Source organism: Lutra lutra, chromosome 17 (genome assembly GCF_902655055.1).
Source record: "Lutra lutra chromosome 17, mLutLut1.2, whole genome shotgun sequence".
Lineage (NCBI taxonomy): Eukaryota > Metazoa > Chordata > Mammalia > Carnivora > Mustelidae > Lutra > Lutra lutra.
The window spans coordinates 17,561,381-17,587,727 of NC_062294.1; the positions used below are offsets into that span (position 1 = coordinate 17,561,381).

General features: G+C 46.1%; 1 protein-coding gene across 5 annotated transcripts in view; it reads right to left on the reverse strand.

Moving 5' to 3' along the window:
* Positions 1-1,020: 1,020 nt before the first annotated feature.
* The window catches only part of SLC7A6 (solute carrier family 7 member 6), a 36,638-nt gene continuing 11,311 nt past the window's right edge, over positions 1,021-26,347 (reverse strand). For 4 of the 5 annotated variants that reach the window (XM_047710562.1, XM_047710563.1, XM_047710561.1 and 1 more), the window contains 9 exons: positions 24,561-25,113; positions 13,329-13,454; positions 11,331-11,475; positions 10,563-10,686; positions 10,254-10,357; positions 6,906-7,002; positions 4,145-4,294; positions 3,852-4,035; positions 1,021-3,401 (listed from right to left, as the gene is read on the reverse strand). In XM_047710562.1, the coding sequence (XP_047566518.1) occupies positions 3,307-3,401; positions 3,852-4,035; positions 4,145-4,294; positions 6,906-7,002; positions 10,254-10,357; positions 10,563-10,686; positions 11,331-11,475; positions 13,329-13,454; positions 24,561-25,077 (1,542 nt within the window). In that variant the 5' untranslated portion in view covers positions 25,078-25,113 and the 3' untranslated portion in view covers positions 1,021-3,306. Of the gene's footprint in view, positions 3,402-3,851; positions 4,036-4,144; positions 4,295-6,905; positions 7,003-10,253; positions 10,358-10,562; positions 10,687-11,330; positions 11,476-13,328; positions 13,455-24,560; positions 25,116-26,347 lie in introns of all 5 variants that reach the window. The other variant, XM_047710564.1, reaches the window with a different exon arrangement.

The following is a 26,347-nucleotide window of genomic DNA, read 5'->3' on the forward strand; positions in this document are numbered from 1 at the left end:
ACATGTTTTCCCACTGTACTCACTCTCTCCCATCCCCACCCTCCACCAAAAATGGGGTGGGGGGGGTTAGTGAGACAGGTTTCAGGATTGACCTTACACACTTAGGACTTCAGGCAAGTGAGGAAAAGGTAAACATATCCTAACCTTAGCTTTCCAATGAGAAAGGTCAGCTATTCACAGCACTCACCAAAAACAGTGACCAATTCTGTTACCAAAACTTAGGTTCCCTATAAGGAAAACCTGACCCTACTTCTTTGCATACCACAAACCTCTTAACTCTGAGTTGGCATTTATTCTTCTAATGTAACATTGTCCCATAGAACCTTGCGCAAAGATGGATATGTTCTAGATCTATGCTGTGTAGTAGTAGCCACTAGCCACATGTGGCTCAGCTCTTGAGAAGTTCACCTGAGGAATCAGATTTTTTATTTAAACTAGCTACATGTGGCTAGTAGTTACTATACTGGACAGCACAGGTCTGGGAAAACAATACACAGAACCTTTGATTCAAAATGTGCTTTCTTGCCACGTGCCACAGACTCACTATCATGTACACGGGGGTATGTCTTCTTCCCACACCTTTTAAGATTTCATATTCTTCCATCCTGCCTCCACCCATTCTTCACTATGTATTCATTTTGAGGGTCTTCACCTACATTAGTTCCTATTCACGTTAAACCATTTTAAGGGGTTAAATTCTGTGTGTTCACATATTCAGGCTCTACTCTTGTGGCTAGAAAACCAACAAACTATTGATTTACCATCCTAACTCTCCACAAAGGTACAATTCAGTGTTGCAAGCAACAGGCAGCAAGTTATATGTATAACACTAGTCATCTCAGTCTCCTGTAGGCATAGAAACAAAGGATTAAAAACCACTCCGTGCCATTATAATGTGCTCACTGCTGTTTATGTACTCATTAAGGTTTGCCAACATCAAATGGCTGACAATCTCATACTGTACCTACTGCAAAAGAGATTAGCACACCAGGAGAAGGATTGAAGGAGACGAACAACAAAGACCTTGCAGAAATTTAATTCCACCATGAAGCTTGACTGCTGTAGGGAGTCTCTGGCTTCCCTCCCACAGAAGGGTTCCTGGGTGAAGTCTGTATCCAGCACAGAGGGGAAGAATGCAGTTGCCATCCAGTAATGAGAGGGGGATGACATGGCTCACTAAGCTTGTGCTGGGGCACTTAGGGTGTGAGGCCCATGCTTCCCCCAGGAGCCACTGGAGGCAGCAAGTTCCTGGGATTAGCTGGTCATTTACTTCAGGGGAGAAAGCTAAAACCTGGGTCAGGGATCCTTAAGCACACTCAGCTTAAAGGATTAGCTCCAGAGGATCCCTGGGATGGGTGCCATCTTGGCTCAGACAGGAGTCATGTTTACGTACTCTAGGCAAGTCAGCCTTTGCATAAGACTCCCTGTTGCCAGAAAGGAATTTGCTGTGCAAATCCCCAACCCATGACAGTAGGAATGTCCCCTCATTTTCTCATCCATGCATGCCCTAAACCGAAGGCAGCTGTGCCCATGGCTCCCCTAAATTGTCTTTATTAAACAAGTATGGCCAGGGTTACTCCCCTGGCTGCAACTGAGGCCACTTGATAGAAAAGAATGGTCAGAAAGAGAGATTGCCTCATAGTTCTTGTCTTTACCAGTGACCAGTTCTAAAATGAAAGGATAAGATGTCCAGGCATGGAGTTAGCCAAGTCAGCAGGTTCCTCTGGACCCAGGATGACAGTGTCTGGAAGCATCACAGGACAGCTGTACAGTCCACTGCAACCATGGCTGCCCATGAGGGAACATCCATGAGGCCAAGCCTACTCTGGCCTGACCTGGATGCTAAAAGCACACCCTGAGCACCAGAATTAGTTGCTTCCAATCATGCAGTCTGCTGAGGAGCCAGATTGAGGTTGAAGCAGCTTTGTCCCCCAAAGTCTTCTCTGATCTCCACAAGGAGAAAATAGAAGTCCACACAAGTACCAAGCTCTTCCTGAGACTGCAGGCCCACCAGACCTCCAGCAAGGGGAGGCAGACAGGACAGGAATGCACTATCCTGATGATCCACACCAAGACAGTTCGGAGTGTAAACAAAGCTCAGTGCCGGGGACAGAAGAGGACGATGCAGTCTGGTGTGAGGTTTTCGGAAAAGGGCAATGACCACTTCTAGCACCAAGGTGGGCTTGCGTGGGTCTGCACAGCAGTCCCTCACACCAGCCCTTATAGACAGAAACAAGCTATTTGGTGGCTTGAGTCCATGAGATGTTCTCTAAGCCATTGATGGCTGAGAGAATTCAGGTAATCCCCTTGTATTCTAAAACAGTTTATGTCCTCCTAAAGGTCATACCAAGAACCGGAGGTTTACCTTCTATCACCTAGAATAAAGACCTGAGGTCTCAAGTAAAATAAGGGATTATCCTTCAAAATAGCAGTATTTCAGACTTCTGACTCATGAATTTTTTCATTTGTCCTTGCTGATTTGAGCCAGGTGCTTATATAATCTGTGACCTACTGACTAAAATGTAACCAATACACGAGTAAAAAAAAAAATCTTTAAAGTTCATTTTTGCAGCTAAGACTCAACAGAAGACTGTGCTAAAACCAAGCAAAAAAATCTGTGGTCAGAGGCTGACCCACACCAGCACACAGAGACACCTCTAAGGGCAGAGGGACTCGGTTGGGAGTATTGTGAGCTTTAGACACAGTCAGCATATTGCATCCTGAAGATGAATGAACACCAGTGCTCTGTCAGAACTGCTGTCCTGGGCGAAATAATGTCAATAAATAAGGAAATACAGCTGTCTTCCTAGGGAAAGATCTTGAGTCAGAGGAAGAAATGTAGCATTTTAGGCCTCTAGAGCCAGGCATTTGGACCTGATCAGAGGAAACCTTCCCATAAAGCAGCCCCTTTGTAGAGGCTCCTGATTCAAACCTCAAATAACAAATTCCGAACTACCAGCCACATCTATTAACCTAGCACTCCCTCTTCCCTCAGTGCAGTTGCCCAAGTGTTTGGTAAGCTATACCGACTCAACCAGGAATAAAACTGAACTATTCCCCTGACCAAGCCCTCCCCACCACCACCCTCTATGTAAAGTTCCCACCTTCAGGCTGGCCTTGGACCCTGAGTCTCCTCCCACAGCTTACCAATGAGAGTGACCGCCAGAGCAGGCCATCAGCCCTGAGTCCCCCTTATATAATGTGGGCCACCAGACTCCTTTAGGACAAGAGGGTTAGGCCTGCAGTCTTGTCATCTGGACTTTGGTGGCTGGCCTTCCAGGCCTCAAGGGACATCACATCTGGCCTCTAGTCCGTTTTCCTTTCAACCTTTTTCTCTTCTGCTACATCAAGCTCAGTCAGGACACAAAAGCAAAGCTGCTGGGTGACTCTGGTGACAGCAGCTAAATGAAAATAGAGAACAGAATTCAGCAAGCTGACAACTACAACTTCAATATGAACACCCCAAAGTTGATTAAAGCATATCTGTGGTTCCCTCCCACCTGTCGCCTGGGTATACTGCACCAGGCTTTGCCTGTTACCACCAGCAAGCATCACTGTCCTTCATTCCGTGCCCAACCAGAAAGTGATGCACAACTCCTCATCTTCCCACATGGATTGCACTTTAAAAAGGGAGTGTTCTAAGCCAAAAATAGGACTCTAAGGTTAGAACTAAAGTGCTCATGTCAAGATCAAAAGGGAAGAAGTCATGTGGTGCAACCAGGTCTCATGGTCTCCAGCATATCACTAGTATAAGGGAAGCTGTTAGCCACCAATCCCACCTCTGCATGCATCTGTGGGCACGCATGTACACACACACACACACGCCCTGAGTAATGGGCAAAGACGCTCACCCAGGACATTCCGAATAAGGACTGGCCTCTGGGACTCGGGCAAGTAAACACCCACGAAGTAGACAGGAATCCCAGAGAGGGCAATCCCGATGCCAATGAGGGAATTGATGGTGTCACTGTACAGCGGCACAATCACCAGAAACAAGGAGCATATGCAGAACACGATGGGAAAAAACAGGCTCAGCTGAAATGGAGGGAGGTGAGATATTAGGTAAAGTGCTATGGGGAACAGGGTACAGAGAAGTCACTTTGGGGAGATGGCCCACCCCCCCAGCCTGTCCAGAGTCACTGACCTTGAGAGGCCGGGGTCGCTCGGGCTCCTTCCAACGAAGATAGAGCTGTCCAGCAACAGACAGGCCCACAAAGAACCAATAGCTAAAGCTGAAGTAGTTGATGAGCAGGAAAACATCTTCCACGGTGAGGTAGATGAGTGTCATGGTACACTGGAGGGGGAGGGGATGGAAGGAGGAGTGGGCATTGTCACCACCAGGCCATCCCAGGATACTCCAACCACCCAGCAATCAGTACCAGGTCTGCTGCTCACTGCTGATTTCGCTTACCAGGTTACCTCCAGTTATTTTCAGTGACCCCTTGGCATCAGATAGGTCTAACTTCTGTATTAACCTTCAAAGTGGCATCTCTCCCTCTCCTATTGAGGGCTCTTCCTATACACAATGCCTCCCTTCTTTTTGCAAGCACTTTTTTTTTTTTTAAGATTTTATTTATTTATTTGTCAGAGAGAGAGAGGGAGAGAGAGCAAGCACAGGCAGACAGAATGGCAGGCAGAGGCAGAGGGAGAAGCAGGCTCCCTGATGAGCAAGGAGCCTGATGTGGGACTCGATCCCAGGACGCTGGGATCATGACCTGAGCCGAAGGCAGCTGCTTAACCAACTGAGCCACCCAGGCGTCCCTGCAAGCACTTTAATAAGCCAGACTCCTAATCCCCTTCTGATGGCAGAGTGAGGTCCTCCTCACTTTGATGCACCAACCTCAATATGAACCACATTGCCATCTGGATACCATTACTCCCGAGCCTAAACTACCTGGCATACAAACAGAATAAATGCCCCCAGAACCATCTCACTGTCCTGGGGTCTTTGAAATGCAGATTGACAAAATGGATCTATACCCCTGATAAGAGAGGTATGACAGAATTTGCCCTCTGGAACAAGAGTCCTAGAAGACAGAAATCGGGGACTGCAGTCCTGTGACATGGTCAGATTTACTTAATCTTCAAGAATATGGAGTTCTCCCCACCTAGCCTTTTCACCCAGATTGCCAACAAAGGATTTAAAACAAAAAGGACCCATTCTGGGGAAAGAAGAGGGACTGTATTGGAAAAACAGGGGCAGAAGACGATTAAAAGACAAGATGTCAGATCTCCCCTAAATTTATAAATTCAATGTGATTCCAATCAATATACTGAGGGGATTTTTGTTCTTTTGACAAAATAACAAAGTTCATAAGGACAAACACAAACATGGGATAATTGCCAGGAAAATTCCAGGGGCAAGAAGAAACTAATGAAGTATCATCAGTCCCTCTTTAAATTTCAGAAATTCAGTACAAAGCTAAATAATGAAACTTGACACTGATAGGAAGGGTTGAGCTGATGATAACTATGTAAGGGGTATATAATTATACTTGGCATATATGAAGCACTATCTACTATATATAAATCTATGATATGTAGGGGCACCTGGCTGTCTCCTCAGTGGAGCATGTGACTCTTGATCTCAGGGTTGTGAGTTCAAGCCCCATTTTGTGTGTAGAGATTACTTAAAAATAAAATCTTTTTATTTATTTTTTTTTAATATTTTATTTATTTATTTGAGAGAGAGGCAGTGAGAGAGAGCATGAACGAGGAGAAGGTCAGAGGGAGAAGCAGACTCCCCGTGGAGCTGGGAGCCCGATGCGGGACTCGATCCCGTGACTCCGGGATCATGACCCGAGCCGAAAGCAGTCGTCCAACCAACTGAGCCACCCAGGCGTCCCAAAAATAAAATCTTTTTAAAAAGAAATCTATATAAAGTCTATTAATATGAAAAGAAGTCCCTGGGTAGTTGGTATACAACTGGCTTGGCTTTTTAAAAATGATTTAATTAAAGGGGCACCTGGGTGGCTCAGTGGGTTAAACCTCTGCCTTTGACTCAGGTCATGATCTCAGGGATGCTGGGATCGAGCCCTGCGTCAGGCTCTCTGCTAGCAGGGAGCCTGCTTCCCCCCTCTCTGCCTGCCTCTCTGCCTACTTGGATCTCTCTCTCTGTCAAATAAAATCTCTCCCTCTGTTAAGTAAAATCTTTAATTTAATAAAAATGATTTAATTAAAATTAACAAAAAAAAAAAAAAAGAGGGACACCTAGCTGGCTCAGTCAGGGGAACACAGGACTCTTAATATCAGGGTCATGAGTTCAAGCCCCATGTAGGGCATGGAGCCTAGTTAAGAAAAATTCAGGGATGCCTGGTGGCTCCATCAGTTAAGCATTCAACTCTTGATTTGGGCTCAGTCATGATCTTAGGGACGAGATCAAGCTCTATATCGGGCTCTGTACTCAGTATAGGGTCTGCTTGGGATTCTCTCTCTCACTGCCCCTCCCCCTGTTCACACTCTCTAAATAAACAAATAGGGGCGCCTGGGTGGCTCAGTGGGTTGAGCTGCTGCCTTCGGTTCAGGTCATGATCCCAGGTCCTGGGTTCGAGCCCCGCATCGGGCTTTCTGCTCAGCGGGAAGCCTGCTTCCTCCTCTCTCTCTGCCTGCCTCTCTGCCTACTTGTGATTTCTCTCTGTCAAATAAATAAATAAAATCTTTAAAAAAAAAAAAATAAATAAATAAATAAACAAATAAAATCTTTCAAAAATAAAAAAATTTTAAATTTTACAAATTTATTTTTATATTCTTTTGTACCGTTTGCCTTCTCTCATATGTTTTATATTTTTAGAAACACCGAGTGTCTTGGGAAATACCTTAAGAAGCTAGTATACCTGCTACTCACAGTCATCTCATAAAGTTAGCAAGAGTACCACAGTTCTCCACACTCCCCCAGCAGAGCTTACATTGAACAGTAAAGCAGGGATGGGTGTAAAACGCTCAATGTGGATCATGGACAGAACATCTGGGAGGTGGCCCTCACGGGAGCCCACGAAGAACAACCTAGAAGGATAAGAAGTGTGTCAGGATGATCCTTTCACTAAGCCATGTAGCCACACTCCTCACTTGACAAACTAGGCTCAGAACTCCACAAAAACACAGGAGGCAGTCCTCTCAGAGGAGTATCCCATGTACTGTATGCATGCCCAACCCCCACCCTCACCCCTCAACTTTTACCCATAGATGTCTCCAACCTCCCACCATGGGTACTTCCAGTGTTAACTAAGAATGTCCTACCTCTCTCTTGGCCATGGACACCCCTGAGCCCCTCAGCCATGAAACCCACCATCACCAGTGGATGCCTCACCTTGCCATCACTCACTGCTACCCCAATACATTCCATCAGGGGTACCCACACTCTACCACCTCACAGATTTCATACTTTACACAATGGCTTTTTAAAGAAGGGCAGCAAGCCTTCTGTGCTCTCTGTATATCTTCCCTGAGCTCCTGATACAGGATAGGCCAGGACAAGCCTGGGCCTCAGAGACAACCCAGGCTTCCTCTCTGTCCCCAAAGAGCCCTACTGTTTGAGAAATAGAGCAAGAGAGAAAGGAACTACCATCCAGTGTAGACAGCATCATCATGGAGCATAAAGCACTCACCAGCCTGGGGGTGAGCTGGGGGAACAAAAAACTTCACAAGAGATGACCACATCTGGGCTGGGAAGAACTGGAGTTTGCCAGAAGGTGAGAAGATGGGTGGAAAACAGCATAGGCAAGAGCAAAAGAGGCATGAAGGAGTGAAAGAGGGTGACCTCCTTGAGGTTGGTACTAGAATGCCTGCAGTCCCAGGTTAAGGTGTGTGAGGAAACAGCTGAGAAGACCCTGCAGCTGAGGCCACGCTGTGGAGTCTGAACAAACAATGAGAGTCTGCTATGGCTCTGAAGTAAAGGCTTGACAGCATTTGGCAGAGACTCTGGTGGCATCATGGAGGCCAACTAAAGCAGGGAGAGACTAGCGGACAGGGAGGAGGCCAGATAAGAAAGTAATCTGTGGGGTGCCTGGGTGGCATAGTCATTTAAGCCTCCCAACTCCTGATCTGGGCTCAGGTCATGATCTCAGGGTCAGGGGCTCCAGCCCCGTGTCATACTTCGTGCTCAGCACAGAGTCTCCTTGGGACTCTAGCCTTCTGCCCCTCCCCCTACCTCTCAAATAAATAAATCTAAAAAAAAAGTTTATCTGTGATAACTGTCCCATAAGAGAGGAGGCCTGAATGAGGGTAGACACCCTGGCTAAAGAGAAAACAAGACAGATGTGACCACCTCAATCAAATCTGGTGATCCTCTGCGTGTACATGTGTATATATGTTTGTGTGGGCATGCATGTATATGTTGGAGCTGGAAGAGGGTGAACACCAAGGGAAAAATAAAGAGGCCAAGCAAGGAGAACTGATAGCACACAGCATCACAGCTAAAGACAAAGCACAAGTGGAGGGCACTGAGATACTTGTGAGCCACCCAGATGGAGCCACAGGAGTTGATGAGACCATCTGGAAAGGTCACAGGGCAAGATAGTAGGAGTTGGCCCACACAGGTTAATAACCTGTACTGGGCAGAGAAGAAATACGGTAGAGGGGATGCTGGAAGGGGACTGTGTGCGGGCGCAGCAAAAGTGTCTAGTATAAAGCCAGAGATAACTACATAGGTAATAAAAAGTGAGAAGTTAACAAACGATTGTGCATTACCTCTACATCACCGTAGTCCCCTTACTTGCTGGTCCAGACTCTTACTCTCAGAATCCCCTATTCCCACTGCCACCCTGTCAATGCCACAATAGAGCTGAGTGAGGTTAAAAAGCACCTATAGTGCAAGTATTTTAAAAAGACTGACAGAGCCAGCCGGAATGTCTTGGGAATCAATAGGGTCAGTCTATGGGAAACACCATCTTTGTGTGCAGTAACTTATGAAGAGTCACATCCGGGGCACCTGGGTGGCTCAGTGGGTTGAGCCTCTGCCTTCTGCTCGGGTCATGATCTCAGGGTCCTGGGATCGAGCCCCACATCAGGCTCTCTGTTCAACGGGGAGCCGGCTTCCCTATCTCTATCTCTGCCTGCCTCTCTGCCTACTTGTGGTCTCTCTCCCTGTCAAGTAAGTAAATACAATCTTTAAAAAAAAAAAAAAGAGTCACATCAAGTGCAACCTTAGCCATACCAGGTTGAAGTAAGGGAAGATGACACCACACTGTGTTCCAAGACTTTGATCTATTACTCTGGTTACCCTAGGGAGGCCCCAAGTACATGAACTGTGGTGTCAAAACCAGTAAGAAGAATAAATAGGACAAAAATTATTTCTTTTATTAATTCATCCTCTTACCTGTTCATGTAGAAAATATTTATTGAATGCCTACTATGTCCCAGCCCTAGGGACAGCAACATTTATACGGTGAGTGAAAGAGAAATCAGGAAAGAAGCCTTCCTCTCAAATATCAGAGTGTCACAAAGTCACAGGAATAGTTTCAGAAGTAGAGTGCCATAAGCATCACTTGCTTCAGGGATCCAATAGGATAAGAACTAAAAGCAGGCTAAGAAGGAGGTCATAGGTCCACTTAATATTATTTTTTAGGTAGTAGAAGTCAAAGTATAATGGCTAGAAAAATGAGTGACAGTCAAAATGCAGACCATTCCCTCCAGACGTGTGTCCAATAAGGAAGGAGATGAGAAAAGCTGTTTTGTGACTTCACTAAGCAGAGATGAGAGAAGCTTGTGCAGAGCGGGCTCCTACTGAACATCTGCCAAAGAGAAGAGCCAAGTGATGAAGCAAAGTGCTAAGAGGGGGTAGTGCTGGGGCCCCGAAACCAGGTAGCACAGTCAGCCTGGAAAAGCAGAACTGTTCCTTTCTCTGAAACAACAGGAAGGACAAATGCTCTTATAGATAAGTCTCTACACAGAGAGGAGAACAGAGCCTACCTGTCAGCTTCAGTGACTTCTGTGAAGTGAGGGGCAGAGTCACCCTGTAGCAATACCTGGCCCACAACAAGTGATCACTAATATTCTTATCTACACCAAGCTATAACCTTGCTCCCCTCTACCTCTAACCAATCTGTCATCACCTCAGATGGAACTGTGAGCTTCAAGCATACAGATGTCTGCACAAAGGCCAGCATATGCGCGCACACAAGTGTACACACACACACACACACACACACCCTATACATCCAAGAGAAAGAAGGGAAAGAAGGGCTCTTACGGGCTCACCTAGAGCCTCAGAAGATTAACTACTGCAGTCTGTTATTGGTAAAGCAGGAACACATTACCTTGATGAAGCAAAGATAGATGCATTGAGGCCCCCAAAGCAGGATAGGGCAACAGCAATGGGAATGGTCCAGCTGAACAAGCCAAATGTCTGGTCAGCAAATGTCTGGGGACAGAGCACAGAAGTCACTCAGCACAGGACAGGGTTTCATAAGCCTCCTGTACCTATGTTATGTCAGGACAAACACCGTCACTGCCGAGCAGCCCACCCTCTGTCCTAGATCCATCATCTCACCCTGCAGAGCTGGAGGGGCTTCAGAAAGAGATTGAACCATTCAGTATCATAAGATGACAAGCAAATGGAGACTCACCACAGCCACAGCATCACTGTCAAGGACATCTGAAATGCTCAGCACTGTGTAATAGGCCACGTTGGTTAGGATATAGATGAGCGTCACAATTGGCATAGAAATCCCAATGGCCAGGGGCAAATTTCTGTCAGGAGAAGTGAGATAGGACTACCTAGAATCAACTCTCCTTGGAGTCAAGGTTCACCCAGGGATTTTTAATAGTTCCCTGGCTCTAAGTCTTTGAGGCAGGCTCCTCTTTCCCACATGGTCAGGGTGGGTATGAATCCCATGCTCCTTTCTGCTGAGAAACAGAGAGAGAGAGAGAGAGACCAACCCTTCTCTGTGAAGATAGCTGGGGCTCAATATTTGATCCTTGCCACAACAGGACCAATTGGTCCCACGGAAAGAGGAGCAGTGTCCTCCAGGGACTGGAGGCCAGGCTGGGAGGCTGACGGCCCAGAATAAGCTTCCAGCTCCCCAGGCTTCAGTGTCAGCACCAGAGTATGAGGTTCTAACACCTTAGCCCCAGCTGGGTGAGCTACTGCCCACTGGAGGATCTCTCCTGGAGCAAAACCTTGTGGATCCTCCAGTGTAAACCCAAGGGTGAAGAGGCTTTCCCACCTTCTCTCATCCTCAACCTAGCCCCTAATCTCTCTGAGCTAGAGAAGGAGGAGTAGGGAGAAGAAGGGATGAGAGAAAGAGAAAGGGGAGGGAAGAGAGCAAGTGTGCCCACTCTATCGGCAGGAGTTCCAGCCAAGTTGGGGAGTGAGAGTGTGATCCCACCGTTACCTTTCTGGGTTTTTGATTTCTTCGGTTACAAAATTAAGGGTGTCCCAACCTGAGTAAGAGAAGAGGGCAGAGTAGAGGGCGAGAGAGAGGTCTCCCATGCCCCAGGAGGAACCCTCAAAGGCGTCCTGAAAGTGCTCAGAGTGTCCTGTGGGGGCAAAGGCAGGGGAAGGGGTTCAGTGGGAAGGAAGAGGAAGAAGGAGAGGAGAGTTAGAACGTATGAGCAGAAGAGAAAGAACGGGGAGAAGCAGTAAGAAAGAGGAAGCGAAGATGGGGAAAAAGAGAAAAGGGTCAAGAAAAGAAGGGAAAAGCAAGCAGGCAGAGGGAAGAAAAAAAAAACATAATTTAATATTCAAAGAACAACCACCAGCTCTCCCTATACTTTATCACCCCACCCATTCCCTTAAGAAACTGCATATTCCTCTAGCACAACTACGCAATCTCAGAAAAACAAAGACATTCCTGGCTGCCTTCTGAAATGATAACGCCTTTTCCAGAAAAGCTCTAATGTAGTTCCAAGTGACCTCACAGTAGGCCAGAGCTCTTCTTCCTATTTTTAGAAAGAACCCTGTTTCACATAAAGAAGGCACTTTTAATTAATAATTAGGCCTTCCTGTGGAATTGTCTGTTGTGGCCAAAACCACTACACAATTTGGTCACATAGTTTTCTTGTTCTCAGAAGAGAACTCTGTTGCTCTACTTGTTGCCTGTGGCAGGAAATCACAGGCTATGTAAGAACTGGGGTCCTCACTATGCTTGGGGTAGGCCTGAGCCACTTCCACTCTTGGAGAGCCAGCCTAGGCACCTGTCATTCTCCTTAGAGGCCTCTGGAGACCACACATTTGAAAGCCAAGGGAGTAGCAGGCAGGTGCTACCTTCTGGACACCCTGGAGGTTTTTAACAAGATCCAGACTTATAAGGAAGCCTGCCATTACCCCCTGCAAAAAGTAGAACTGTTCCTTCAATGTGTCCAAAAGGGCTGGGTAGGCAGCAGGAGAAGGGAAAATAGAGGTTTTCGTGCCCCAGGTGTGCCAGTCATCATACACAGCAATGGTTTTCTAAGGCACAGATCTTGATAGGAGGATAACTCAGCTACCCTCTTTGACCCCAAGATGATCTTGAGACTCAAGAACACTGAGGTGGCTGGCTGTACTAACTTGGCACATGTGCACAAAGGTACTGGACCAGCTGTCAAGGCACTTAAAAACAAAGCTTTCTGAACTCCAAAACCATTGTGTGTTTAATCCAATGGATCTGAGTTGGGGGGTGGGCGGTGAGGTGTCTCAGCTCTCCCTGGTAAATGTAAACAAAGTTGAGTTTAGAGACAATCTAGAGAGCAACTGAGATCTGCCTGGCCAAAGATACCTCAAGACTTCCCTAAGAGCTCAGGAGACTTGTCTACCCTCACTGTCAGTCTACTCTGATTCAGGAATGAAAAGCTTTCTAAAGCCAACATGCAGGAAAGCCAGTGCCAACTTCATACTATTTTAATATTTTGCTGAGAGCTGACTTTAAGACTGAATGTTAAATAAAAGCAAATCCAGATGAAGAGTAAAGGCTACAAAATAACCACTCATTCCTATACTCCATCTAACCTCCCCACACACACCTTCCCACTCCTCTCAAGGACGGCCAGGTCTTTCTACTCACTGCCTGGCAGTCACAATCCAAAAACAGGGCCAAGCAGGGCTCACTCTATCCCCATCAGTTACATTTATGACCCAATTACACAAGATCCAGGTTTCAAAAACTCCTGGGCTCCCAGCTGCCTTCTTGCAATGTTCCTAGCCTCCACAAAGGGAAAGCAGCCCTGAGGGAGAGACTGACTCATGTTCAGTTGGCCAAGCCAGCCTGGCCTAGAAGCCCAGGAACAGATGTCTTGCTCTCCCTGACAGTCTACTATATACACAGAAAGAGCCAAGATTCCCCATGTCCTCCTTACGAAATCTAGGCAAACTCCCAGAGTCATCCACCCTCCTTCCCAGCCCAGGCCCATCTTACCCTGGCACATTTTAACGAGGCCCATGATAATGATGGCAATGAGTGCTAGGACCTTGGCATAAGTGAACGTGTCCTGAACACGTGTGCCCCACTTGACATAAGCACAGTTCACAAATGTCAGCAGGCCTAGAAGAAAAAAATCTAACATCACTGGCAGGCTGGAGCTGAGGCCACAGTGATCCAATCTCTTCTTATAGAGAGCATGGCTTCTGTCCCTGCCTAAAGCAAAGGGGCCAATGGATCAATCAGAACCAGAAGAACAGGCAATGGAGAGGCAGCCACGATCTGCCCATCACTGGTGACAAAATACAAAAGCATGTATTAACACATACACATAAATTCTGACATCCAGAATCATTTTTGGGGAAAAGCCCCCAGGCCCAGGAACGATGGACTTCACCCATTTTTTTCCCACTCAAACTCCCAAGGTTCCAAACCATCCAAGGCACAAAATATTTCCATGGCCACAAGAGAGGCCTATCAATTAAATGCAGGTGGCAAGTCACCTAGGAATTACAGAGATAATGTTTTGTATATAAATACATGATGGTTTCACATACATCCTCTCAATTAATTCCCATAATCCAAAAATACAGACATTCTTACTCTTGTTTTATAGATGAGGAAACTGTGGCTGAGGGAGGCCAACCATCATTCCTTAGCTTATAAGGTCCTCCCCCAAATCCCCCTCCATTTCTATCCAAACCTCCCAATTCTCAGTGAGGTCCATGGAGAAGCGAGCTTACTTGAGCATTCCCCAGACTCCTGCCTATACTACTGGCTTTACTTCCAGTTCCTTGTGGACCACAGTGATATCTGGGCCCTGTGCTGAGGGTCCCAGCGCCTTACCCCTGCTAAACAGGGACCGCTTTGACCCGCTAGGAGGACACAAGAACAGAATACAAGGGCCTCCACAATGACACTGCCAAGTACTGCCCTAAGCCTCCAAAAAAACAGAACTTTTTTTTTTTAAGATTGATTTATTTATTTATTTATTTATTTATTTGACAGACAGAGATCACAAGTAGGCAGAGAGGTAGGCAGAGAGAGAGGGGAAGGGAAGCAGGCTCCCCGCCAAGCAGAGATCCCAACGTGGGACTCGATCTCAGGACCCTGAGATCATGACCCGAGCCGAAGGCAGAGGCTTTAACCCACTGAGCCACCCAGGCGCCCCAAAACAGAACTTTTATAAGAACCTCAAACATTATTACAAAATCTTTTGGGCTCATCCTTCAAGCCACCTCTGTCTACTCCTACCCATTTTGCACTCTCTTCAGCCAGAGACTCTCTCCTTACTGATGCCATATATACACTTAAAAGAAATGTCCTTTACTCCTCATGCTGCCACAGCCAACAGTGACTCCCACTTTCAAGGTCTGGTTCAGTCACTACTTCCCCTGTAAAACCTTCCCCAAATATACCAGCCAGCCCCTCACTGAGCTCTCTCCCCGTGAACCCTACAGACTCCCACTTCACAGCACAGGTTAGTATCTATGCTATACTTATGTGGACACCTATCTCAAGAAGGTCCTCCCTTGGGCATTTGTGTGGTGCTTCCCTAAGAAGACCACAGTTATGGAGCGGAGGGAGACAGACAAAAGCATATTGTCTTACTAAGCTTACTGCCAAGCAAAGAGGCGAAATGATGAATCCTGGTTGGAATCAAGAGTGTGATGACTTTCACTTAACCACCAATTCCGTAAAGCAGGGCAACTGTCAGAAAGTTGACATTCCTCCACTCAAATGGGAGGAGAGCCTAGAGCCTGTGGAAATAAACACGGTGCCTGAACAGGCTCCATGGTACTTTAAGAGCTTTCACTCACTGGAAAGCCTAGGTGGCTCACTTGGTTAAGCTTCTGCCTTCGGCTCAGGTCATGATCCCAGAGTCCTGGGATCGAGCCCCGAGTCAGGCTTCTTGCTCCAGTGGGGAGCCTGCTTCTCCCTGTGCCTGCTGCTCCCCCTGCTTGTGTTCCCTCTCTCTCTCTTTCTCTCTCTCTCTCTCTCTGTCAAATAAATAAATAAAAGTTTGAAAAGAAGAGATTTCACTCAGTAGTACTCTGGCAAATGACACAGGTGCTCACTAGTCAGTCAGGAGTGGGAGCACAGTCAAATGGGAGGGAAGGCCAAAGGAATGCACGCTGCTGCCCTGCTAATCAGAGCTCACTGTGTGGAGCTAAGCCTACATCAGCTAGCATAAGGATTACCTAGTTAACAGCCACAGTAATCCACAGACTCCTGTGCAATACAGTAAGCATATTCTGAGGTAACCTCCAGGCCCCTGCTCCTGCTCACCTGTCATGGCTGATCACCCAAACTAAGCCCATTCAATTGCCTTTCCCAGGAACAAAGACTGGGGTCCAAGAGACTGAATCTATCAAACAGGAGGGAGATACAGCAAGTCAAAGTCACATTCAGGCCCTTATAATAGAGGAACAAAAACCACAAGAAAACAGAGGAAGGAAGCAGGACTATGAAAAGCAGCAGAAGTGAGAGGGCGTACAGCTTGTGAGAAAAAGACCAACAGAGAAAGACAGAGAAATTCATCGAAGACAGAGGTGGAGAGACAAGAGACAGAGATAAAGATAGAGAAGGGACAAAAAGAAAGGGAGACAAAAAGATGGACACACACATGAAGAGATTATTTCACAATGCCCTGGCTAGACTCACTGTGCTTCTGCCTTGTAGCAACAAGATGGGGGAGAGAAGCAGACATAATCCTCAGCTCCGATGGCGGCACTCCCTCTCACTTCTATTCTTTCTCCTTCCCTCCACCCTGCTACAGATTTCCCCCTGGCTTGCTCCTCTTGGCACAGGAGTAAATACTGCACACAGCAATTCCATGACTCTGCCAATAAGTAAAAGAAGGCAGCACCTCATGGAAGTCTCTGCAGAGGCCATTCTGAATGACAGTTGGAAAAATACAAAAGAGCCTGTCACAGTAGTTGCCTCTGGGGAAGAAGACCAAAGCTCTGGAGAGGGAGAGAGACTTCTTCCACTGTATACTATTTTATACTCTGAATTATTTACCATGCACATATGCTTCTTCCTCAGTAAAAATTAAACTGCTTAATCTAAAGCAATGCGCAGCCAGGGAGCAAGGCCAGGAGTAGGGTGAGGTGAGGAGGGCGCCTGGTGCACAAAATTTAAGGAAACACTCACTTTCAGGACCACTTGGAGAACCTGAGAGTGAGTGTATCCTTAAGTGCTGCCCCAGGAGTCTTGCTTGCTTCATTTACTCTCAGCTCTGCCAGAGAACAGAGCTCCAAAAACAGTCTACCAGCAGAAGCCAAGTCCCCTGAGTGTTTTCCTGATTCTAATCAAGAAACATTTCACCATCTGATCCCCACCCCTCCAAACCTCCTCAAATTCCATTGCCATCCAGGACCACAGATTCTATCAGAGCTCAAGCACAAGGCTGGGCCTGAAAGGCCACGTGCTCAGATAAAACTACCATAACTACAACATCCAAGCCTTCCCTCCCCCTTGATCTCATTTCCTTGCTGGGAAGTCTGCACCACTGAGTGGGGGATGGGGGGAGGGGGGTCCCCTGTGAGGGTCTTCAAGTTCTGGGGGCATGATGCTAGGAAAGGAGTACTCACATAGCAAATCCACACCCAATCCCAAAGCAGAAACAAATCTGCAAAGTCTCTCTGTGGCAAAAACTGCTAGTTATCTTTTAATATCTGTTCCTCCATTTTTCCTTAGTAATACAAATTTTAGCTAGAGTGTGGGGCTACCTAAATTAAAACTGACATTTACCAGCCTCTCTTGCAGGCAGGTACGACCAAGTGACTAAGTTCTTGCTCCAGGGAGGTAAGCAAAGTTTCATACAAATAAGACCTCAGGAAGTCTCTTTGAAGGGCAGAGCATGCCTTTCTTTGTCCTTCCTGTCAGCCACAGTGCAGACTTGACAGCTAGAGCTTGAGTAGCCACCTTGGACCACCAGCTAGAAGTCAAGTGCTGAGGATGGCAGAGCAGTAAGGCAAAAGGAAGAAACCAGGCTCCCTGAAAAATTATGAAGTCACCCTACCAGCCCCACACTGTCTACCTTTAATATGTGAAAGAAACAAACTTCAACATATTTGAGCCATGCTGCTTTCAGTTTTCAGGTGTTTGAAACCCAAATTAATCCTGGATAATATACGCACCCTAAGACCAAACTGTGCCTCTCATATTCTCTTTCTGATGAGGAGATCACTTGGCAATCCACAGCTATAGTGACAGTTATCCTGACAGTCAAGGCTCCCTTTTCCCACAGCAACAGGGAGGAAGAAACCCTTCCAATTCCTCCCACAAACAAGCTGGGTATTACTAAGGGGAACTTAAAGACAGAGGAATGCAACCCTTAACAACAACAGCAACAAGGTGGGAGAAGAAAAAAAGCTGGGGAGAGACCATCTACAAGTATATTCGGAGAAAAATTCTACAACCATCCAGGAGAGGTAAATCCTTCCGAATGGAAATCCTGGAATCTGGAGCTCCCTCTTGGGATACACATGAGTATGTCAGGTATATGCCTCTTTAAGAATCCTCCTTGTTTTTAATTACACAAATATACACATTTAGTCTTATTATCAAACCATCCGAGCTCTGTACAAGGGTAGACTCCAGGGTCTTTGAGATTATGGTGAAAAAGACCCAGTCCTTCTGAGTCATGTCACCTTCAGAACATGAGAGCTGTCTATCCAGAGCAACAACTGACCAAAGTAGGGAAGCATACCCTTCCTTCTCAGAAACCTGCCCAGGCCTGAGTCCAAGACAGCAAGAGACAACAGAAAGCTATTCAGGCATTACACAGTGTTTCTTCACTCCAGTCTCCCCTTTAGAAGTCTCCCTCCCCTGTCTCCTCCTGTTCCTGCTCCTCTCCACTGCCAGCCTTCCCAAACAAACCCTGGGGGTTGAGGGAAGTGGCATCTCAGCAGTGAGCAAGGCTCTGCTTTGATGCCAGTGTCAGTGCTGAGTGACTTCTATGTTGAAATCTTCATAGCAAATATTCTCGAATGATGTGTGTGAGCCTACACAACAGGCAGAGAACCCCACAAAGATAAACGGACTAAGAAAAATTGTCCTTCCACAATCAAATCAAGTGCTGTTGGGTACCTGAGTTACCAATAACACTGCTGGTCACCTGGTCAGAGAAGGGACCTATGGACCTCAAGAACTGCCATTTTCCCCTACCGCTCCGTAAGTAAGAACCTCTAAGCACACTCAGCCCAGTGGGCAGCCTGAGGACCCACCCACCACAGAAGATTCCAAGATCCCAGAACACATATGAATGGAACGCACTGTTAGGATAGAGTTTCTCAACTTCAGCACTGTTGACATTTGCGGAGAGTAAGTCTTAGTTGTGAGAGGCTGTCCTGTACTTTATAAGATGCTCAATAGTACCCCTGGCTTCTACCCACTAGATGCTAATAGCACCCCTTCCAAGGAGGTGTGACAACCAAAAATGTCTCCAGACCTTGCCAAATGTTTCTGGGGGAGGGGGGCAAACTCACCTCTGGTTGAAAACCACTGTTCTAGGATAATGAAGAGCTAAGATACCCTGAAATTCAAAAAAGTTGCTAAGATCTATCTGCCAGTATAACCTGGGAATAGGGTTGGGGGGGCTGCTGGAAAGCCAGGATGTGAGAGAGAGATGCCTTCAAGGGCCAAGAAGGTAATGCAACTGAGCAAAGGCAAGAATGTCTGGGTATAGGAGTGCCTGGGTGGCTCAGTCAGTTAAGCATCTGCCTTCAGCTCATGTCACTGGGGTCCTAGATCAAGGCCCGCACTGGGCTCCTTGCTCAACGGGGAACATGCTTCTCCCTCTGTCCGCCACTCCCCCTGCTTGTGTACTCTCTCTCTATGACAAATAAATAAATAAAATCTTAAAAAAAATAATGTCTGGGTATAAAACAAGAGGGAGTGGAGGGCTATAGTAGACTGAAGAGTGTGTGCTCCTTTGAAGGGACCAACCAGGAGCACCTGGGTAGCTCAGCTGGTTCAGCATCTGCCTTTGGCTCTGCTTGGGTCATGATCTTGGTGTTCTGGGATCAGGCCCAGTCAGGCTCCCTGCTTCTTCTTCTCCCTCTTCCCCTCCCCCTCACCATGCTCTCTTTCTCTGTCAAATAAATAAAATCTTTAAAACTTTAAAAAAAATAAATAAAGGGAGGAACCATGACACAAAGGCAGCTAATTTTGTCAGGAAGGAATCTGGGCCCAAGGTTGCCAGAACTTTTTTTTTTTTTTTTAAAGATTTTATTTATTTATTTGACAGAGAGAGATCACAAGTAGACAGAGAGGCAGGCAGAGAGAGAGAGAGGGAAGCAGGCTCCCCGCCGAGCAGAGAGCCCGATGCGGGACTCGATCCCAGGACCCTGAGATCATGACCTGAGCCGAAGGCAGTGGCTTAACCCACTGAGCCACCCAGGCGCCCCGGTTGCCAGAACTTTTGATTTTTCAGCAGAAAAGTCCTGGTTTTCAAACGTTGGCAAGTAATTCAAAATTGCTTACAACACTAGGACAAACAAATATATCTGTGGGTCAGGTTTGGCCCGTAGGCCATCAGCTTGCAGCTCTGACCTGCAGTTGTTATATGAAGAATGTCTGGGCCCTTCCTTCTAGAATTAAACTTTGATTATCTAGCTTGCATGGCTATAATTTCTGTAGACAGTCTTCCAAAAAAACAACCTGGACTCTTCTTAATTTCAAGACTAACTCAATTCTCCTATCTTACCTAAATTTCTCAGTGGATTCAGCACAGATTTTGTGGTTTTTACCCCTAATTATGACCTAATTGGTTTCTTCCAATTTTGTCTCTTAAGACCACTGCTATCGGGACGCCTGGGTGGCTCAGTTGGTTAAGCAGCTGCCTTCGGCTCGGGTCATGGTCCCAGCGTCCTGGGATCGAGTCCCACATCGGGCTCTCTGCTCGGCGGGGAGCCTGCTTCTCCCTCTGCCTCTGCCTGCCATTCTGTCTGCCTGTGCTTGCTCTCTCTCCCTCTCTCTCTCTGACAAATAAATAAATAAAATCTTAAAAAAAAAAAAAAAGACCACTGCTATCCCTGCCCAAAGAGACTCCCTTCAGCACATGATGCATCAGCCCAATTCTTCACCCTAACTTACAAGAAGAAAAACAAGCTGAACCCTAAAGTCTTGTCAGTTAGGACAAGACATGTTTTTTGTTGTTGCTGTTTTGCATTTAACGATTTTATTTGTTTCTTTGACAGAGAGATCACAAGTAGGCAGAGAGAGGTGGGGAAGCAGCCTCTCTGCTGAGCAGAGAGCTCGATGCGGGCCTCGATCCCAGGACCCTGAGATCAGGACCTGAGCCGAAGGCAGAGGCTTAACCCACTGAGCCACCCAGGTGCCCCAGGACAGGACATGGTTTTATGATTTAAGCCCATATCTGACAAGTTCCTACCTGCAGGCATGCATTATGGAAAAGCCTGGGCTTCTGGGATAGGGGCTTGAAGGAATTCTGATGGTGAGTAATCTGGGTAAAAGTACACTTGAATGAAAGAAGTTACAGATACACCATGACTGCACTTCTAAGAGGTGAGGTCTCCCCTCCAATCGAAAGAACAGTTCTGGGCGCCTGGGTGGCTCAGTGGGTTAAGCAGCTGCCTTCGGCTCGGGTCATGATCCCAGCGTCCTGGGATCGAGTCCCACATCGGGCTCCTTGTTCTGTGGGGAGCCTGCTTCTCCCTCTGCCTCTGCCTGCCACTCTGTCTGCCTGTGCTCGCTCTCTCTCTCTCTCTCTCTCTCTGACAAATAAATAAATAAAATCTTTAAAAAAAAAAAAAAGAAAGAAAGAAAGAACAGTTCTAGCCAAAAAAAAAAAAAAAGCAGTTCTTGGTATGGGAATGGGCTTTGTAAGGACAAAAGAACAAACGCAATAGAGAAAATCATAAAGGAAAAAAGATTTCCCAAATAAAAATCTTCTGTACATGAAAATTATATATAGAGATGTCCTTTGACTTCGTTATCTTTGGAATTCACCCTAAGGCCATCACGAGACCAACTGCACAGGCACTCTTAAGTGCTTAGGTAAAAGCACACCCTCACAAAACCTTCTAGAAGAAAACTGGGTAGCACATGAAGAATCTTAAAACAATTTACTTCTTCAGACACAGGTATTTCTCCTGTATGACTAATTCTATCCTACAGAAAAAAGGTACAGAAACTCTGAATCTTTATATACAAAGACTCCCACAGTAATATTGTTTATAATAATAATACAGAGCATTTATTCTATGCCAGACACAGAGAAGTACTGTATGTGTACTGATTCATTTATTCATGACAATCCTTTTAGTAAGTACAAGTGATATTCTCACTTTCAAGTGAGAAGACCAAGGCAACAGTTTAATTCCTTCAAGGTAAACAGCTGGAAAAACAGCTGGTAAAGCTAGAATCAGTCCTGGTCTGGCATGGGAGTCCATGATCTTAACCACTATACCACACTGCCAGGAAACTACTTCTGTGTCCCTAAACCATGTTTTCTAAGAATATTTGATGAAAGCGATTAAATATTAAAATTTTTAAAGTATTATACAAACCAGAGAGAGTATAATCTCAAGAGTACTTTTTTTAAAAAATGAGATAAGGGGCACTGGGTGGCTCAGTTGTTAAGCATTTGCCTTAGACTTGGGTCATGATCCTAGGGTCCTGGAATTGAGTTCTGCAGCTTAAAAAAAATGTATAAAACAAAAAAGCACAGAAAAAAAACATTAGAAGGTATTTCACACAAGTAGTAGCAATAGTTCTCTGGGAGTTAAAATTATGGGTGGAGATGCCTGGGTGGCTCAGTTGGTTAAGCATCTGCCTTCAGCTCAGGTCATGATCCCAGCATCTTGGGACTGAGTCCCACATGGGACTCCTTGCTCAGTGGGGAGCCTGCTTCTCCCTCTGCCTGCTGTTCCCGCTGCTTGTGCTCTCTCTCTGACAAATAAATAAATAAAAATCTTTTAAAAATAAAAAATAATGGGGCGCCTGGGTGGCTCAGTTGGTTGAGCAACTGCCTTCGGCTCAGGTCATGATCCCGGACTTCCAGGATCGAGTCCCGCATCGGGCTCCCAGCTCCTTGGGGAGTCTGCTTCTCCCTCTGACCTTCTCCTCTCTCATGCTCTCTCTCACTCATTCTCCCTCAAATAAATAAATAAAATCTTTTAAAAAAAAAATAAAAATAAAAAATAAAATAATAAAAAAATTAAGTATGGGTGATTTTTCTTTTCTCCATTTTTTTGCGCTTTCAAAGTGCCTATAATGTCTATGTATTACCTTTTTTTTTTTTTTAAAGATTTTATTTATTTATTTGACAGAGAGAAATCACAAGTAAGCAGAGAGGCAGGCAGAAAGAGAGGAGGAAGCAGGCTCCCCGCTGAGCAGAAAGCCCGATGTGGGGCTCGAACCCAGGACCTGGGATCATGACCTGAGCCGAAGGCAGCGGCTTAACCCACTGAGCCACCCAGGCGCCCCTAAGTATTACCTTTAAATAATAGTAATAATAATAAAAAGACACTACTTTAAAAAATGTTTCTTTGAAGAACATTCCAAAAAACATGATGTACTAAACTTAAAAAGCAGAATATAAAGTTATATGCAAAGTATGATGCCAGTTCTATAAAAGAATGAAATGAAGACATGATTTAATTATTAAGGGTGTTCATCTTTTGGTGGTACATTATGGGTGATTTGAGGATAAGTTCATCTCCCTAATGAACACATTTCATAATCAGAAAATTCTTTTTTTAGAAAACTCAGGCCAGAGTTCCCCTGGCCAGACCCTAACACACATACAGCTGAGTACCCACTTTCCCCCCTCCTGGGGCTACATGTTGAGGGGTTCCCTTTAACATTTGTCTTTAACAAATTCCTTAAAGTCAGGAACCACAGTGTACCGTACAATCCTTTTTTGCTAACTCCAAGGTATTCTCAGTCTATTTTTAACACTGTGGATAAACTACATATACTGCCAAAGCTTTTGCAAGCAGAGATATGGAAAGAACAGAGTATAATTAAGTGCTCCTGGCAGCACAGAGCTAAGGAACACAGGGAATTCTGCGCCACTTCTCAGCTAAAACACTGGCCCTACAAGACTGGGTAAATTCATAGCAATCTTCTCTTCTTTTCAGCGATTTCACACAGAATCCCTCCTGACCACTGCATGAGAGAAAAAAGAAAATAAAGAGGGATCAACTGGGATCTCCTGGGTTCTGACCTCAGAAACCCAAATATAGGGCACCTGGGTAGCTCAGCTGGTTAAGTGTCTGTCTTTGGTTCAGGTCACGATCCTGGGGTTACTGGATCGAGTCCCACATCAGGCTTCCTGCTCAGCGGAGAGTTGGTTTCTCTCTCTAGGCTTCCCCCTGTTCATGATCTCCCTCCTTCTCTCTCTCCCTGTTCTCTTGCACTCTCTTCCAAATAAATAAATAAAATCTTTTTAAAAAAAGAAAACTCAAACGTCAGTGAGAAAAAGCCATTTTGGTGTGGTGCCTGCTGCTTAGAATGGGCTGCAAAGAGTGGCAGTGGCAGGAAACAGTGGTCCTGTAGGCTGAGGGTAACACCTTGGGACCCCAAGAGTCTAGAGAAGTCTCTTTCCTCAGACTCTAAACTGGTTTAAACTGGGAAATAAAGTAACTTGTTTTTGAGAAGCAGGATAAAGTCCTCAGCACTGATAGATTTTTCTGGGTTAAGTTACAACTAGTGATGTTGACTCCAATCAAAACATCTGATAAGATAAAAGTAAGACATGCACCAACCTGTCGCATAGACTGGGGAACAGAACTCTGGAAGAGTCAAGATAGAAGGAATGTGAGGCACCAAGAGTCACAAAAAGACTCAAACTTCTCTCATCTCTAACCTTTACCCTTACTTATCTCTCAGGGTTAAATGACTTTGGTGAGATTACTTCTTCAAAAGGTAAAATGCAGGACACCTGGGTGGCTCAGTCAGTTAAGCATCTGGGTCAAGATCCCAGGGTCCTGGGATTGAGTCCCACATTGGCCCCCTGCTCAGCAGGGAATCTGCCTCTCCCTCTCCCTGTCCCTCTACCACCATGCTCCTGCCCAGTTTCTCTCACTTAAATAAATAAAATCTTTAAAAAGAAAAAAAGAGAGCAAAAGGTAAGATGCCTCTCTTCCCCCTCCTCCCAAAAGCAAAATACGATGTTCAAGTATCACGTACCACTACCATTATCAAAGGAACCCACACCCTCAAACATACTCCCCCACTAAACCCCAGACTTACATATGCAAGCAGCAGCAAGGAGACGACAGGCCAGGTACGGGGGATCACAGGTAGGGAACGAGGGCTGGATGATGTAGTTGGCGAAGGTGATGGCAATGATGGCCTGACTGGTGGGCTCAACAATTAGCAAGGAGGACCACAAGCGGATGAAGGCAATGAAGCCCCCAAAGGCCTCTAGAATATAAGCATAGCTGGCCCCAGACTTCGTGATGGTGGTCCCCAGCTCTGCATAGCAAAGGGCACCAACAACAGAGAAAAGCCCACCAATGGCCCATACGACCAATGACAACCCATAGGAGGCAGTGTATACCAGCACGCCCTTGGGTGAGACAAAGATTCCTGAGCCGATCATGTTGCCCACCACCAAGCTGACCCCATTCAACAGCGAGATCTCCTTCTTTAGCTGCATAGTCTCTGCAGTCTGTTGAGGCTTCATGCTGACATCTTCCCTGGGCTGGCTGGCCTCTGGAATAAGATGGTAGGCTGGTGGGGGGCTCTCCAGTTCCCTGGCTTCCATGGCAAATGTTTCCTTCACACTTGTGTTTACTGTGGCCTGGCAAAGAATATCAAAGAATATAAGTATGTTAGTTTAGGGCAGAAGCTGGTGAGTCTCTGGTTTAGACTGGCAAAGCCAACCTTTTATATACAAACAGCATGCCTTACACACAGACTTAAATATAATGAGGTTGTATCCGTTTCCAGCACAGGACACAGAGAAATAAATGGAGGTAGACAGATAACTAGTGCTCCCAAGAGATAACTGTGAGAGCTCAGCTGATGGCAACTTCCAACAACAGAGACTTGGAAGTTGGAAGTTGGCTTAACACAGAGGGTAGGCTGGCATTAGGTTTATCCATAGCATGGATTCTCCCTGAGGTGTACTGTTGGTCTGGCTGTCCCATTTTATTTATTTATAGATTTTATTTATTTATTTGACAGAGATCACAAGTAGGCAGAGAGACAGGTAGAGGCGGGGGCGGGGGGAAGCAGGCCCCCCGCCGAGCAGAGAGCCCGATGCGGCACTTGATCACAGGACCCTGAGATCATGACCTGAGCCAAAGGCAGAGGCTTAACCCTCTGAGCCACCCAGGCGGCCAATGGGCTTACCATTTTAAAACCTACAAACCAGGGCGCCTGGGTGGCTCAGTGGGTTAAGCCGCTGCCTTCGGCTCAGGTCATGATCCCAGGTCCTGGGTTCGAGCCCCACGTCGGGCTTTTTGCTCAGCAGGGAGCCTGCTTCCTCCTCTCTCTCTGCCTGCCTCTCTGCCTACTTGTGATTTCTCTCTGTCAAATAAATAAATAAAATCTTTAAAAAAAAATAAAATAAAAAATAAAACCTACAAACCTGTCCTGCAAAGACCAGACTCTCACTACCAGGTTTACAGCCCTAGTCAGCCTGATAGATCTCTCACTGCCCATACCCACTCACCTCCCCCAAACATAAACAGGAACTTCTGCAGTATCCAGCAACATGTGGACAAGTCTGTAACTACTCTCAGGCCGGCAAAGAACATGAGCAGGTGGCAAGAAAGGCTAGGAAGATGCGAAGACCAGAGCTGATGCAAAGACTAGAACAAACAAAGGACCTTCATGAAAATACACACCTGTGTGTTGCTGTGTCTACAACACCAATCATATTTCCTACATTGCTGCTTGTCCATTCAATACATCTCTTTTTCCAAAGTGCCCAGAAAAGAGAGAGAATATAATTAAGACCCGATGGAGAAAGAACATCCAGAGGGCAACCCTAACATGGGGCTTGACTGCTATAAGTTTATTTGTTTTCC